The sequence below is a fragment of the Schistocerca serialis genome, chromosome 1, assembly GCF_023864345.2.
Source record: "Schistocerca serialis cubense isolate TAMUIC-IGC-003099 chromosome 1, iqSchSeri2.2, whole genome shotgun sequence".
Lineage (NCBI taxonomy): Eukaryota > Metazoa > Arthropoda > Insecta > Orthoptera > Acrididae > Schistocerca > Schistocerca serialis.
In genome coordinates this window covers 390,153,257-390,168,339 of record NC_064638.1, presented here as the reverse complement: position 1 = coordinate 390,168,339, position 15,083 = coordinate 390,153,257, and the positions used below count along the sequence as shown (strand labels likewise).

Below are 15,083 nucleotides of genomic sequence, written 5' to 3'. Positions count from 1 at the left end.
ATAGCATAAGTTGTTGGCAAAACTTTTTTATCTCAGATTTTATTACCCATCTCCACATTGTGTCATTTGTTCTGTGTGTGTGAATTTTCCTGTTGCCCCTCACAGTGCTAATTACTGGATACCCCATGTTGCTTTCATTTTGAAATCTCATTTATTGACTTGGGTTTTACTTGTCCCAGCAACTATTTGTACTGCTTCTGGTGCTTCTTTAGGCTCTCAATAATTTCCATGTGTTTATATTTCTCTTAATGTGGTACTCTGACCTATATTGAAGCAATATATTAAAATACCTTGATAAGCACTGTACTTTTCATTTGTTTTGTAAAGGGTATCTGCCACTTGATTTCTGTCCCCTGAACAGTGACAAAATATGGCTGAGAGTGCCTCTTTCTTCATTGTTGTCTTCTGATTGTCCATATACTTCAAATAATTGTCTTAAAAGATCAGAAAATCATATTCATAGAACCGCTATTGTATGTGAATCACTGACTGCAAAAACAATATTACCATCAAACAGGGTAACTCGGGGCATTTTGGTAGTGTTTTGTTTTGTATTACGTCGGCAACTGTGGGTAGCCATAATTATTTTTTGCAGCTTGAGCAACGTTCACAAGATGGTCTGTTGATGTCTGCAAATTAAGTTACAGTTTATTACTAGCGTAAGTACAGTTTTAAAATATCTCAAAATCTACATCTATATCAATATAATAGAGGGAAACATTCCACGTGGGAAAAATATATCTAAAAACAAAGATGATGTGACTTACCAAACGAAAGCGCTGGCAGGTTGACAGACACACAAACAAACACAAACATACACACAAAATTCAAGCTTTCGCAACAAACTGTTGCCTCATCAGGAAAGAGGGAAGGAGAGGGAAAGACGAAAGGATGTTGGTTTTAAGGGAGAGGGTAAGGAGTCATTCCAATCCCGGGAGCGGAAAGACTTACCTTAGGAGGAAAAAAGGATGGGTATACCCTCGCACGCACACACATATCCATCCACACATATACGGATACAAGCAGACATATTTAAAGACAAAGAGTTTGGGCAATACATCTATATCTACATTTATACTCCGCAAGCCACTCAACGGTGTGTGGCGGGGGGCACTTTATGTGCCACTGTCATTACCTCCCTTTCCTGTTCCAGTCGTGTATGGTTCGCGGGAAGAACGTCTGCTGGAAAGCCTCCGTGTGCTCGAATCTCTCTAATTTTACATTCGTGATCTCCTTGGGAGCAATATATTCGATACTTCATCCAGAAACGCACCCTCTCGAAACCTGGACAACAAGCTAAATCGCGATGCAGAGTGCCTCTCTTATAGAGTCTGCCACTTGAGTTTGCTAAACATCTCCGTAACACTATCACACTTACCAAATAACCCTGTGATGAAACGCGCCACTCTTCTTTGGATCTTCTCTATCTCCTCTGTCAACCCAACCTGGTACGGATCCCACACTGATGAGCAATACTCAAGTATAGGTCAAACGAGTGTTTTGTAAGCCACCTCCTTTGTTGATGGACTTTTTCTAAGGACTCTCCCAATGAATCTCAACCTGGCACCCACTTTACCAACGATTAATTTTATATGATCATTCCACTTCAAATCGTTCCGTACACAACTTCTTTCTATGTATTCACAATACATTACATTTGTCTATGTTAAGGGTCAGTTGCCACTCCCTGCACCAAGTGCCTATCCACTGCAGATCTTCCTGCATTTTGCTGCAATTTTCTAATGCTGCAACTTCTCTGTATACTACAGCATCATCCACAAAAAGCCGCATGGAACTTCCGACACTATCTACTAGGTCATTTATATATATTGTGAAAAGCAATGGTCCCATAACACTCCCCTGTGGCACGCCAGAGGTTACTTTAATGTCTGTCGACATACCTCCATTGAGAACAACATGCTGTGTTCTGTTTGCTAAAGACTCTTTAATCCAGCCACACAGCTAGTATGATATTCCGTAAGCTCTTAATTTGTTTATCAGGTGACAGTGCGGAACTGTATCAAACGCCTTCCGGAAGTTAAGGAAAGTGGCATCTACCTGGGAACCTGTATCTAATATTTTCTGGGTCTCATGAACAAATAAAGTGAGTTGGGTCTCACACGATCGCTGTTTCCGGAATCCATGTTGATTCCTACAGAGTAGATTCTGGGTTTCCAGAAATGACATGATAAGCGAGCAAAAAACATGTTCTAAAATTCTACAACAGATCGATGTCAGAGACATAGTCCTACAGTTTTGTGCATCTGCTCGATGACCCTTCTTGAAAACTGGAACTACCTGTGCTCTTTTCCAATCATTGGAACCTTACATTCCTCTAGAGACTTGCGATACATGGCTGTTAGAAGGGGGCCACACGTACTCTGTGTAGAATCGAATTGGTATCCCATCAGGTCCAGTGGACTTTCCTCTGTTGAGTGAGTTCAGTTGCTTTTCTATTCCTTGGACACTTATTTCCATGTCAACCATTTTTTTCATTCGTGCGGTGATTTAGAGAAGGAACTGCAGTGCGGTCTTCCTCTGTGAAACAGCTTTCGGAAAAGGTGTTTAGTATTTCAGCTTTACGCGTATCATCCTCTGTTTCAATGCCATCTTCATCCCAGAGTGTCTGGATATGCTGTTTCGAGCCACTTACTGATTTAACGTAAGACCAGAACTTCCTAGGATTTTCTGTCAAGTCGGTACATAGAATTTTACTTTCGAATTCACTGAACGCTTCACGTATTGCCCTCCTTACGCTAACTTTGACATTGTTTAGCTTCTGTTTGTCTGAGATGTTTTGGCTGCATTCAAACTTGCAGTAAAGCTCTCTTTGCTTTCGCAGTAGCAAAGAGAGCTTCACTGCAAGTATAAACGCAGCCAAAACCTCTCAGACAAACATAAAATAAACAATGTCAAAGCTAGCGTAAGAACCAGAAAACATGGAAAAAATAGTAGTGACTGCTACTTGTTATGATTTAAGAGTGTAAACATAGTTAACCTTTAAATAATAACCTCACTTACATGTTTAATTATTACTAATCTAAGAAAAAAATTGGTAATATTTTGATTTTCAAATTCACAGTAAGCCTGGGATGACTTGTGACATGTTTATTGCACAGAAATCTTACATGAGACTTAATTGAATAGTGCTATATTCTTAAAAGTGTATTAAAATATATTTGTTGTCTCTCATAGTGTTTCCACACACATTAGTCATTGTCGGTTATAGAGGTGTGTGTCCACTAGCAAGTAACTTTTGCAAGCACTTGCTGAGACATTTACACTAGAACAAAAAGCTGTGCAAGTTTACTTCTGCAAGTCACTTCGGAAATTTAATATCAGGAACTTTCTCCAAGTACTTGCAGAAGTGTTTCCAGTAAAGTTACACCATGAGATAGGAAATTGGAAGTTTACAGTGTCATGGTAAAAAACACAGCAGCTGTCACCATTGTTGTATTATTACATACATCAAAAAAAGTTTTGCACCACCTCGGTTCCGAGAGTTCTGGAACCTGTACAGAAAATTGGAATAGAGATCAACATAAACATCATTTCCCCCCTTTTTATTGCTCATGAAAACCACAAATTGCATGTTGTGCCTCCATACAGCGAGACCTTCAGAGGTGGTGGTCCAGGTTGCTGCACACACTGGTACCTCTAACACCCAATAGCATGTCCTCTTGCATTGATGCGTGCCTGTATTCGTCGTGGCATACTAGCCAAAAGTTCATCAAGGCATTGTTGGTCCAGATTGTTCCACTGATCAATGGCGATTCGGCATAGATCCCTCAGAGTAGTTGGTGGGTCACGTTGTTCATAAACAGCCCTTTTCAATTTATCTCAGGCATGTTTGAAAGGTTCATGTCTGGAGAACATGCAGGCCACTCTAGTCAAGCAATGTAGTTATCCTGAAGGAAGACATTCATAAAATGTGCATGATAGGGGCATGAAATGTCATTCATGAAGATGAATGTCTCCCCAATATGCTGCCGATATGGTTGCACTATCGGTCGGAGGATGGCATTCACGTATCGTACAGGCATTACGGCATCTTCCATGACCACCAGCGGTATTGTCGGCCTCACATAATGCCACCCCAAAACAACAGGGAACCTCCACCTTGCTGTGCTTGCTGGACAGTGTGTTTAAAGTGTTCAGCCTGAACGGCTTGCCTCCAAACACGTCTTCGACGATTGTCTGGTTGAAGAAATATGCGACACAAATCGGTGAACAGAACGTGATGCCAATCCTGAGCGGTCCATTTGGCATGTTGTTGGGCCTATCTGTGTCGTGCTGCATGGTGTCATAGTTGCAAAGATGGACCTCATCATGGACATCAGCAGTGAAGTTGCACATCATACAGCCTATTGCGCACAGTTTGAGTCATAATACAACATTCTATGGCTGCATGAAAAGTATTATTCAACATGGTGGTGTTGCTGTCAGGGTTCCACTGAGCCATAATTCATAGGTAGCGGTCATCCACTCCAGTAGTATCACTTGGGTGGCCTGAGTGAGGCATGTCATCGACAGTTCCTGTCTCTCTGCAACTCCTCCATGTCCTAACATTGGTTTGGTTCACTCCCAGATGCCTGGACACTTCCCTTGTTGAGAGCCCTTCCTGGCACAAAATAGCAATTCGGAAATGATCAAACCGCAGTATTGACCATCTAGGCTTGGTTGAACGACAGACAACACAAGCCATGTACCTCCTTCCTGCTGTTATCACTGGAACTGAGCAGCTGTCGGACCCCCTCCATTTAATAGGTGCTGCTCATGCATGGTTATTTACATCTTTGGGCGGGTTTAGTGACATCTGAACAGTCAAAGAGACTGTGTCTGTGATACAATATCCACAGTCAATGTCTATCTTCAGAAGTTCTGGGAACAGGATTATGCAAAACTTTTTTTTTTATGTGTGTATATCACAACTGGATAGAGGAAAAGAGTCTACTCATCAGGTGGTGACAAGAGGCAAGACATATAGAAGTCAAGGAACTGTGCAAGCAATTTGAGCCAATGGTTCCTTCTTCTGACAGAATGGCTGCAAGTGAAGGAAGCAGGGTGAAGAAAAAGAACAAGCCAGGTTTAGAAAAAGGGGAGTGTTATGGAAAAGTCACCCCGAATCCTACGTCAGAGGAGACTTACTGGATGGTAAGGGATTCTGAGTGACTTTTCTGTAACCCTCCCCTTTTCCCGAACTTCATCAGTCCATTGCCTTTACCCTTCTTCCTTCCCCTTCAACTCTTCTGCCAGAAAAATTGCACATTTCCTTAACTTTTATATGTGTTTCCTTCTGCCACTACTTGATGAGTAAAATTTTTTATGTATCCAATTACATTTACAAAAACTGATTCTTTTCTTTGATCTATTATACAATCAAATGTTTGAAAATAGAATACAAAAATGTGTCAAGCTATACCACCATCAGATGGCCTTTTAATTACTCTTCAATTTCTGCAGACAATGTCAATTATAAAATCAAAAAGTGTCCATTCGAAGACTATACAGTCCAGAATCAATATTCCAATCAGACAAAATCAGCATGAGCATTGCAAACACCCCACCAATGCACCAGGTTGAGCTTCCTGTTTGGTAAAATACTGTGTCCTGCTGCATGAATAAGTCCATAACTCCAGCCTGCACATCCTCATCTGACAGGAATCATTGACCCTTCAGGGTCTTTACTTTTCTTTTTCTTTTCTTCTTCTTTATTTTTTTATTTAAAAAAAAGGGAAAAAAAAGGAACAAGGTATGATAATCACATGGGGAGAGATGATCAGGACTGTTGGACAAGTGCTAGAGTGAAACTTCCTGACAGATTAAAACTGTGTGCCAGACCGAGACTTGAACTCGGGACCTTTGCCTTTCGCAGGCGAGCGCTCTTTGCCCGCGAAAGGCAAAGGTCCCGAGTTCGAGTCTCGGTCCGGCACACAGTTTTAATGTGCCAGGAAGTTTCATATCAGTGCACACTCCGCTGCAGAGTGAAAATCTCATTCTGGAAACATCCCCCAGGCTGTGGCTAAGCCATGTCTCCGCAATACCCTTTCTTTCAGGAGTGCTAGTTCTGCAAGGTTCGCAGGAGAGCTTCTGTAAAGTTTGGAAAGTAGGAGACGAGGTACTGGCAGAAGTAAAGCTGAGTGGACGGGGCTTGAGTCGTGCTTGGGTAGCTCAGTTGGTAGAGCGCTTGCCCATGAAAGGCAAAGGTCCCGAGTTCGAGTCTCGGTCCGGCACACAGTTTAATTTGCCAGGAAGTTTCAGATCAGCGCACACTCCGCTGCAGAGTGAAAATCTCATTCAAGTGCTAGATTGTCTCTCACTTGAGTTGGTTCATAATAGTGAGGCTGGCCTCCCATATCAATGCCGTTTGATGTCGCATCACAACCTACTTGGAACTTAGTGCACCATTACACAACGTAGCATGCTACCCCATACACATTCTTCTTCCTCTGAAGGATTTCTACTGGTGTTTGTCCTTTAACAGACAAGAAAAGAATAACAGTACTTTGGTCACGTTTGGACGCAGCTGGTAATAATGTCGCCACAGTTCACGCCACTTGAATACCGTACTGATCACTTGCCTGCACATTGGTGTTATATACCCGCACCAGAGTCGCACTACATTACTTATATGCTGCAGCAATGCCATTTTTGATTTCCCCTTATACTTTTATTACAAATATAATGCATTTATGTTTGTGCTAACATAAAAATCAGCTAAAATTTAAAGATCTTTGTACTGCAGCTACACTTCCCCTTCTGGTGAAACAAGGTATTTTCTAGATTCATTTTGTACTTCCTTGACTGTTGTGGCCTATTATATGTGTTTAAGGGTTCCACTGGTACACTTGTTTTCATCCATCTACTTCGTGCCATTCACCTTTTTGACACTGACATTTTTGTATCAGTACTGAACACAAAAAACTTCAGCAAGTTTGAGAAAAACTTTCAGCAATTGGCAAGTACTTGCAGCAAGGCGCAAGAAACTGTTTCCATTAAATTGTGGAATCTTCATCTGCAAGTTGATGAAGGTTTTTAAATGACATAACTTGCAGAAGCAGCTTCTACAAGCAATTTGAAGTTTATATGCTAATGGGCACATGCCTTCAGCTTGTTTTTAGGTTAGGTCATGTTCCTTTCCATCAGGTTAACGTTATTTGATATTACTTTACAGAACTTTTCTCAGTATAGTTGCTTTAACATGTTGACTGCTGTGTGGCTGCTGGAGGCCACAGCAGAGCCTCATGCCTAATGCCATGTACCTGGCCTGGCAGTGAAACATCCATCACTAAGCATGCAGCAGTCAACATGTTAACACTATATCTTCAAGAAAATGTTACTGTAAACATCTGCTGGGTAACATATTCATCTGTTTCTTGGTCAAGTTATAAAAGCTAGATTCTGTTTTGCCGTATTTTCAAAATAATTTACTGCTAGTATCTAAAGCAAAACATTTTCTGTTGTTTCAGATGCCCAGAGAGCGTTTTTAAGAAAGTTGGTGGTAGATCTTATCAACTACCTATATAAGGGAGAATCTTGCAAATGCTGAGGCTAATGTTAAGGCAAACATTTTGATTGTAAGGAAAGCCACTGGTAGGTATGGCATCCTCAAGAGTTCTATTCAGAGATGGGTATCATTGCCAAACTTCTCTCTGTCATATTGAGGAAGACAGATTTGGTAACTGCAACTGAGTGGGGTTTTTCCCTGGCCACAACAGAAGTTAGAACAATTGCGAAACTACTTAGACAGACATGGAAGATAAATGAAAAAATAATAACAATATTCCAGGATGAAACTGGATTCTATCACTCCTAAAAAGATACAATCAGAATTTGTCTGATCAATGGCGTATGAACACGAAAAGAGTTCATGCTAGAACTGACCAAGGAATGAGATCAGAAAGTGAAAAATATCACAGCAATTACTCGGACAAAGGTCATCATCTTTCAACTGATGGGAATTACATTGGGCACAGAGTTACTATAAAAACCAGAATAACAATTCAAGACCTATCCATTCAGTGGATGAATTACACGAAGAAAAGTTCATTGCTGTAAGGTTTAACTGTACTTGTGCAAACATTCATAGGGAAAATATTGACCATATGAGATTCCAAAGTGAAAATTACACTTGTGAGAAAGTCTCAAAAGCCATCAAACATCATGCCTTTCCAAATGAAGGAGACATTCAAGAAGTCTCTGTGGCCCAAGTTCTGTGCAAATTCATTCCTATCTTTGTTCACAGTGGTAGTTACTGGTTCCAGTGAAGTGCAGAGTGAAGTGAATTAATACAAACAAAATCTGATACCTGAACTGTAAAAAAAAAAAAAGAGAGGTATGAAACTTTTTTATTTTTACTTTTATACATGGAAAATATTTTAAGGCTACAGTACCTAATAAATAGCATAACAATACTTCTTTTGTTTCTTTTTTAACTTCTCAACATTTATTTTAACTTTAATATAATATAATGCACTATCTCAAGTCACCCAGTTGATAGGGTGAATATTGTATTCTGGATAAAATAAACAGGTGTCCCAAATCATGTCATGACTTGGGACACAAAAAAAGAATAAACACAAAAGGGCAGATTTTAAAAGAATATGAGATACAAAAATGTAGTTTATTGAAACAGACCTACAGATTTTAAAAGAATATGAGATACAAAAACGTAGTTTATTGAAACAGACCTATGTTTTAATATGCACATTCTTTTCGTACATTGTACAGTTCCCAAGAAAAAAGTCAAAGAAATGCAAAAACTGTTCCAAAGTCACTCTGTTTGAGTCCATACCTTTTGATTTTGAGCAAAATGGAAAAATATGTTTATCTGTGAGATTACCCCTTTTTTTTCTTTCTAAGTTCAATTTCACTTTGTATGATACAGCTACTGGTTATGATACAATTTTCAATGTTATGATCAGCTCACTTAATAATTTTTATACTTTAAGTTGCTGGACATACGTTGTTTTTGAAATAAATTGCTTTTCACAAAAATAATTGTGTGTTACTCATCAGTAGATTTTTAAATTTATTTTTTCCACACAAAAACTATTATTGTAAGGTTACTGAAAAGCTTCTTGACACCAACTCGTAGTTAGTAAACACAGCCAGTTAAATGGCAAGGTTAGTGAAGTATTGATTGTCCGCGTGTTTCTTGTTCACTATCTACTAAAGGCCAGTTTATACATTGCTCTATAAAAGCATATGTGTTCTTCAGGGATGTAGGACCCAAATTCCTTGAGGTTGTCTGTTTTCATGCAGATGACCAAATGTAAGTTGTTGTCATGCCTTCGTCTGAATCATTATATAACGTCTTGACTGCTTTGTGTTTTTACATTAGAATTCACAATATCCAGTGATTTATGGTGCTATACAACAAGTTCATTTATTTGGATAAAAGCATATGGGGCCTGAAGAATGCAAAATGAAATGCTGAAATTGGTTGCTTTCAGAATAAAATAAAATACCTTAAATTATACGGCTGTTGGTATAGTTTTTTGAGACTGAAAATGTAATTGAAGTCATTCTTTGAACATTTCGAGATAAAATTCATATTTAATACCTGCTGGGGGGAGTACCTTTTTTGAATTGCTCATGCGACTATATAACATAAATATAGATAAAAAATCTACTCACCAAGCCATGGCAGAACACACACATAAAAGACAGTTGTAATTGGCAAGCTTTTGGAGCTGGTGGCTCCTTCTTCAGGCAGAAGAGTTGAAGGAGAAGGAAGAGGGGTGAAAGCAGGGGAGACTCGCCATACGGTAAGAACTGACCTGTGGCTCTTGTGACTTTCCTGAAATCTACCCCTTTTCCTAGATGTCTCCAGTGCTTTTCCTTCACCCCTCTTACTTCCCCTACAACACTTCCACCTGAAGGCGGAACCGCTGGCTCTGAAAGCTTGCCAATTAAAGCTGTCCTTTATTTGTGTGTTCTGCTGCTGCTTGGTGAGTACATTTTTTGTCTATACAATTAAATAATTTTGTCAATAATTGATTGATTTTGATCTTATGTTTTATTTCATAATATAACTGGATAGATAAAATACCTACTCACCAAGTGACAGTAGGATAATACACACAGGAGGAATATGGAAATGTGCGAGCTTTTGGAGTGTCAAAGGAAAGGGAAGAAGGTGAAGGGAAAAAGCTCACGAGGTTTCGGAAATGGGAAGTGTTATGGAAAAGTGACCCAGACCCCAGGTCAGAGGAGATTTAATGGTCAGCATGAGAAGGAAAGGATGATCTCCTGCCTAATTCTTAAAGCATTCTTTCTTAATCCTTTCTGATTAATTTTTGCACCCTCTCTGTGCCCATGGCCTTGAAGGGGGGGGGGGGCTATCTCACCATGGAGAAATATGTCAGAAACATCTGGAATCTTTCCCTTGTGAGCACTGAATTTCATATCATCCCAGACCTCAATCTAGACTTAATAGTGACTTTAAGTCCAACACATATTGACACTGACTCCAATGACAGTAAACTACCTTTCCTAAAATTTGGATGTTGTCCTGATGAAGTTTTCAGGGCACCAGCCGCATATTCCATATCTGTGGATACTGACACTTCAATTGACGATGCTTCCACTCACAGACATTGAAGAAGCACAGGCAGAAAATTCTTGTGAAACTGCTGTAGACATGAATGTGAAAAGGCAAAGGGACTCCAAAATGCAGGCATATCTTACATGGACACGAACAAGAATAAAACACACAATATATCAACAATATGAAAAGGATAGACTGCTACTCACCACACAGTGGAGGCATTCACTCACAGACACACACAATGAAAAGACCACTAAACTTTTACATTTTGTACAGAAAAAGTCTTTCTTCAGAAGCAGAAAACACACTTTCACACAAGCATGGCTCTTAACACACACGGCTACTGTCTATGGGCACTTGTGCCCAACTGCACGCTGCCTTTGCATCTGATCAGAACAGTAACATGGGTTGGTTGGTAGGGATAAGGAGGCTGTATAGGGTGGTGAGGAGGAGGAATAGCAGGTTGGGGTGTGGGAAGCAAGCTGTGGGAATGAGTAGGAATGTACTGAGAACAGCATGCAGAATTAGGAGGGAGACTGTGCTGGGTGAGGAGAAAGGGGTTAGTGGACAGGAGAGATGTAAAGAAGGGGGAAAGACTGTAGGTAAATTGATGTAATAGAAGACAAGCATAGTGCTGGAGTGGGGGCAATGAATTGGATGAAGGACAGTGACCAGCAAAGGTTGTGGCCAGGACAGATATTTTGTAGGGATAGTTCCTATATGCACTATTTAGAAAGGCTGGTGTTGGTAGGAAGGACCCAGATGGTACAGGCCGTGAAGCTGTCACTGAAGTGAAGCACGTTGTGTTGGGCAGCATATTCACCAGCTGGGTGGTCCAGCTGTCTTTTGGCTACAGTTTGGTGATGGCCATCCATGCGGACAGACAGCTTGTCACGTTGCCATACCCACACAGAAAGCAGCACAGTGATTGTAGCTCAGTTTGTACATCACACGCTGTTAACACAAGTAGCTCTGCCTCTGAAGACAAGAGATGCCTGTGACAGGACTGAAGTAATTGGTAGTGTGGGGATGCATGGGACATGTTCTAAAACTACATCTATTGCAAGGATATGAACCCTGAGTGAAGGGCCTGGGAGAAGGGTTAAAGTAAGGACAAACAACAATATTACATAGGTTCGGTGGATGGCAGCATACCACTGTAAGAGGATTGGGGAGGCTAGGGGCAAGGATATTCCTCATTTCAGCGCATGATGAGAGGTAGTTGAAACCCTGACAGAAAATGTGATTCAGTTTCTCTAATGTTGGGTGGTAATGAAACATGAGAGGAGTGCACCTTTGTGGTTGGACAATGGAGATGTGGGTGGCAAGTGACTAGAGAGACAAGGCATGAGAGATCTGTATCTGCACAAGGCTGGGAGCATACTTATGGTCTGTGAAGGTCTCCGTGAGATCTCTGGCATATCTGGAGAGTGACTGCTTATCACTACAGAGGTGATGTTCACAGAGGTGGCTAGTCTGTATGGATGGGACTTCTAAGCTATGGAATACGTATCAGCTGTAGAAGTGGAAGTGTTGTAAGTTGTTGGTAGGTCTGATGCAGATGGAGGTACTGATGTAGCCATCCCTGGAGTTGATGTCAACATTAAGGAAGGTGATCTGTTAGGTTGAAGAGTGCCAGGTGAAGTGAGTGGGTGTGAAGGTGATAAGGTTCTGGAGGAATATGGATAAGGTGTTTTCATCATCGGTCCAGTCACAAAGACGTCATCACACAATACCACAAGATTTCACTGTCACAGAATTTGAAATTAGTTTCACTTGTGAAATTTGAAATTAAGAATTGATGTGAAATTTGAAATTAAGAATTGATGTGAAATTTGAAATTAAGAATTGATCTACATTCAAGAGTAACAGAAAGATTCACAAGTAAATCATTAGAAGGGAAAATGATATTCATTACTCTTTAACAAATCTACCTATGACACAAAAGGGGTAAAATACGCAGCTATAAAGATCTTAAACAATCAATCAATCAAAATAAAATGTCTGGCAGATAGAATTTAAGTGTTTTCAAATGTAAATTAAAGACAACTACTCCTATGTCACCGAGAAATTCTTCCATAGAGATAATCAGTCATTTAAAAAATTGTAAATGGCCAGCATGTAACTACACAGGCATAAATATTATTTTTAACATTTTTTTGTTGTATATAATTGTTCTGAAAGAGGCCAGCATGTACCACACAGGCCTCAATGGTGTTTTTCGTTTTTTATAAGTGTTCTGTTTTTTCTGTTGACACATTTCACATCATAACACTTACCATGAATGTGATCTATGGTACTAGTAACTATGGGACTTCGAGTTTCAAACTGTCAGTTGCAGCTGAGACCACAATTTACCTTCCACTTTTTGCAGAGGGATGCATTTATGTCAAGTTTATGTAATGTGATAATGTCCAGCTCCGATACAATGAAAATTTATTCAATTAATGTTATTACATATTGGTACAAATTGCACATAAGAGATACTAACACAACTAAAGGTGTCTCTAAACATCTAACATTTGAAGTTATTTTTTTAGTTTTATCTCCATCTGTAATCAACAGAACATGTATTGGAGGCGAAAACACAACACTGCCACATTATGGTTCTGACATAAAAAATATTAAGCATTTAAAGAATATCATTTAATGATATTCATTACGAATTCTGCTAGGGTAAAAAGTCCAGTAACCCCTCATGGGGAACATCACACTCCTTCTAAACACATTTTAAGCTTTGACTTGTGATCTTCTTCTTTCTTTCTTTCCCGCCCCCTAAGAACAAGAACTTTATTTTGTATTAGTTCACTTAATTCTCCAAATGCTGTGTTATTCAAGTCCTTGTGCAAAATATGACATTACAATCAGCAAAATTAAATTAAATAACAAGTAATTTTGAAGCTTCTTTAAGCTGATCTTTCCGTTAGTCTGCAACTGAATAAACAGCAATATGATGTTTAAAAGTGAAAACTATATGGCTAAGTCAAGTCAGGTTTCTATGGCAGATGGCATAAATGTACTACCCCTTGTATTTACACAGCACTGAAATACTTATTAAGCCTGACCTTTTTTGGATTTTTTTAGATGATGATAATTGGGTAAAACTTTAGTTAAATAGTCTAATTGCAGCGTCTGAGTTGGCGGTCTGTCCAATTGTTGCCGGCGAAGGCATTCCTTGCCATAAATTACAGTATTTTCGGGCAACACTTCCGAGCATGTCAGCGTACAACCTGCTCCAATAATACATCCGTTTGTTATCTCTACATCATGGCTTACAAACGATTTAGCTTCCAAAATGTTGTTATCGCCGATCTTCCTAGCTTCCGAGTGACAGTCCACTTCGAATACGTTGTTGGAACCAATGATAAGAACAGGTGTTGAGGAGGAAGTGCTTCCAGGTATAATCTTGTTGATAATCCGTGCTTGTTCTTCAATCAAATTGTTTTCTCCTATTATTATGGGCCCAGCTTCTGCTATAATCGACGCTCTTGGGTGTATTATTGTCATGCTTCCAATTGTAATGTCACCTTTCAGCTCGCACTCATTACACACAACAGCCCCAGGCGCAATTTTAACGCTGCTTTTCATAGACATGGCTTTACACTGACTGTAGTGTAGGACTTAATGATGCCATACACTGTCTTCCAAACGCGAATAGCCTAAAACATCAGATCTTCTTTGAAGTCCCGTACCTTGCGGCCTGCAGATTTATAAACATTGCAACGACAATACGACATATTACGCTACCCAAAGATGATAGGAGATACCTTAGGAAAAAAAGATGGAAAAAACATTTTGCACATTATTATTTATGTCGTAATGATCCAAATGCCTTTCCTTATTCAGATACATTGATTTATCAACTGAATTGCACTGTAATTTTTTGCAGAAGGACCACTAAAAATCTAACATAAAATACAACACAGTCAAAGATGTTACTTGCTAGATTACCAGAGTAACAGTTCTTTTAAAATATATACATCGATGATACGAGGCGGTGGCGTCAGTAAACACCAATATCAATAGTTTGTTGACTTCGCAATTTAGATGTCGCATTTCGAAAAAGGTATTGATGATGGGCAATTAATTGCTCTTGTAGCCTTTTCCATGTCCCCTTCCCAAGTTTATCTTATAATATTTTTAGTTTGAAAATGTTTATTATATAGCTAATTTCAACCCATTCAGTTACGTTGGGAACTGTAAAATTGATAGTTCTATTCAGTTAGTCGGTTTTACTTATGCACTCTTGATGTGAAATAAATGTAGTGACATAAAGTTAATCTTTATTTATTTTACTTTATTTAATCTGTGTAGTTTATTGCCCTTTACTCATTCATAGTTATTTGGATGTTTCGTTGATCTTAGTTGCGGTCTCTTTCTGTGATGTGGAATGGGTTGAATTATATTGTAATACACTTTTTCCGTGAAAAACTATTACAACATGTTGACGATTTACATTAATGGCAAGAGTTACCTTTTTTCCGATATAGTGGACTATACTAAACTATGCGAAGTTGTTCCTTTGTTTCCT

At 39.4% G+C, this 15,083-nt stretch overlaps 2 protein-coding genes and 1 non-coding gene across 3 annotated transcripts in view; 2 read left to right on the top strand and 1 right to left on the bottom strand.

Annotated features, from left to right (window-relative positions):
• Nucleotides 1-6,159: 6,159 nt before the first annotated feature.
• On the top strand, nucleotides 6,160-6,234 carry Trnas-uga (transfer RNA serine (anticodon UGA)). Its single transcript has one exon. It is a non-coding gene; the product is annotated as a tRNA-Ser (tRNA).
• Nucleotides 6,235-12,971: 6,737 nt separating this feature from the next.
• On the bottom strand, nucleotides 12,972-14,290 carry LOC126457554 (dynactin subunit 6). Its single transcript, XM_050093967.1, has one exon. It carries the CDS (start codon nucleotides 14,144-14,146, stop codon nucleotides 13,607-13,609), a length of 540 nt encoding a protein of 179 aa, XP_049949924.1. The 5' UTR covers nucleotides 14,147-14,290; the 3' UTR covers nucleotides 12,972-13,606.
• Nucleotides 14,291-14,508: 218 nt separating this feature from the next.
• The window catches only part of LOC126471362 (translin-associated protein X), a 58,110-nt gene continuing 57,535 nt past the window's right edge, over nucleotides 14,509-15,083 (top strand). Inside the window, exon 1 of the mRNA XM_050099487.1 lies at nucleotides 14,509-14,618. Coding sequence (XP_049955444.1) covers nucleotides 14,600-14,618 — 19 coding nt within the window. The 5' untranslated portion in view covers nucleotides 14,509-14,599. The remainder of the gene's footprint in view (nucleotides 14,619-15,083) is intronic.

Bases quoted from the DNA above. Each gene is read 5' to 3' on its own strand.
- LOC126457554 (XM_050093967.1), bottom strand. From the start codon at position 14,146: ATGTCTATGAAAAGCAGCGTTAAAATTGCGCCTGGGGCTGTTGTGTGT.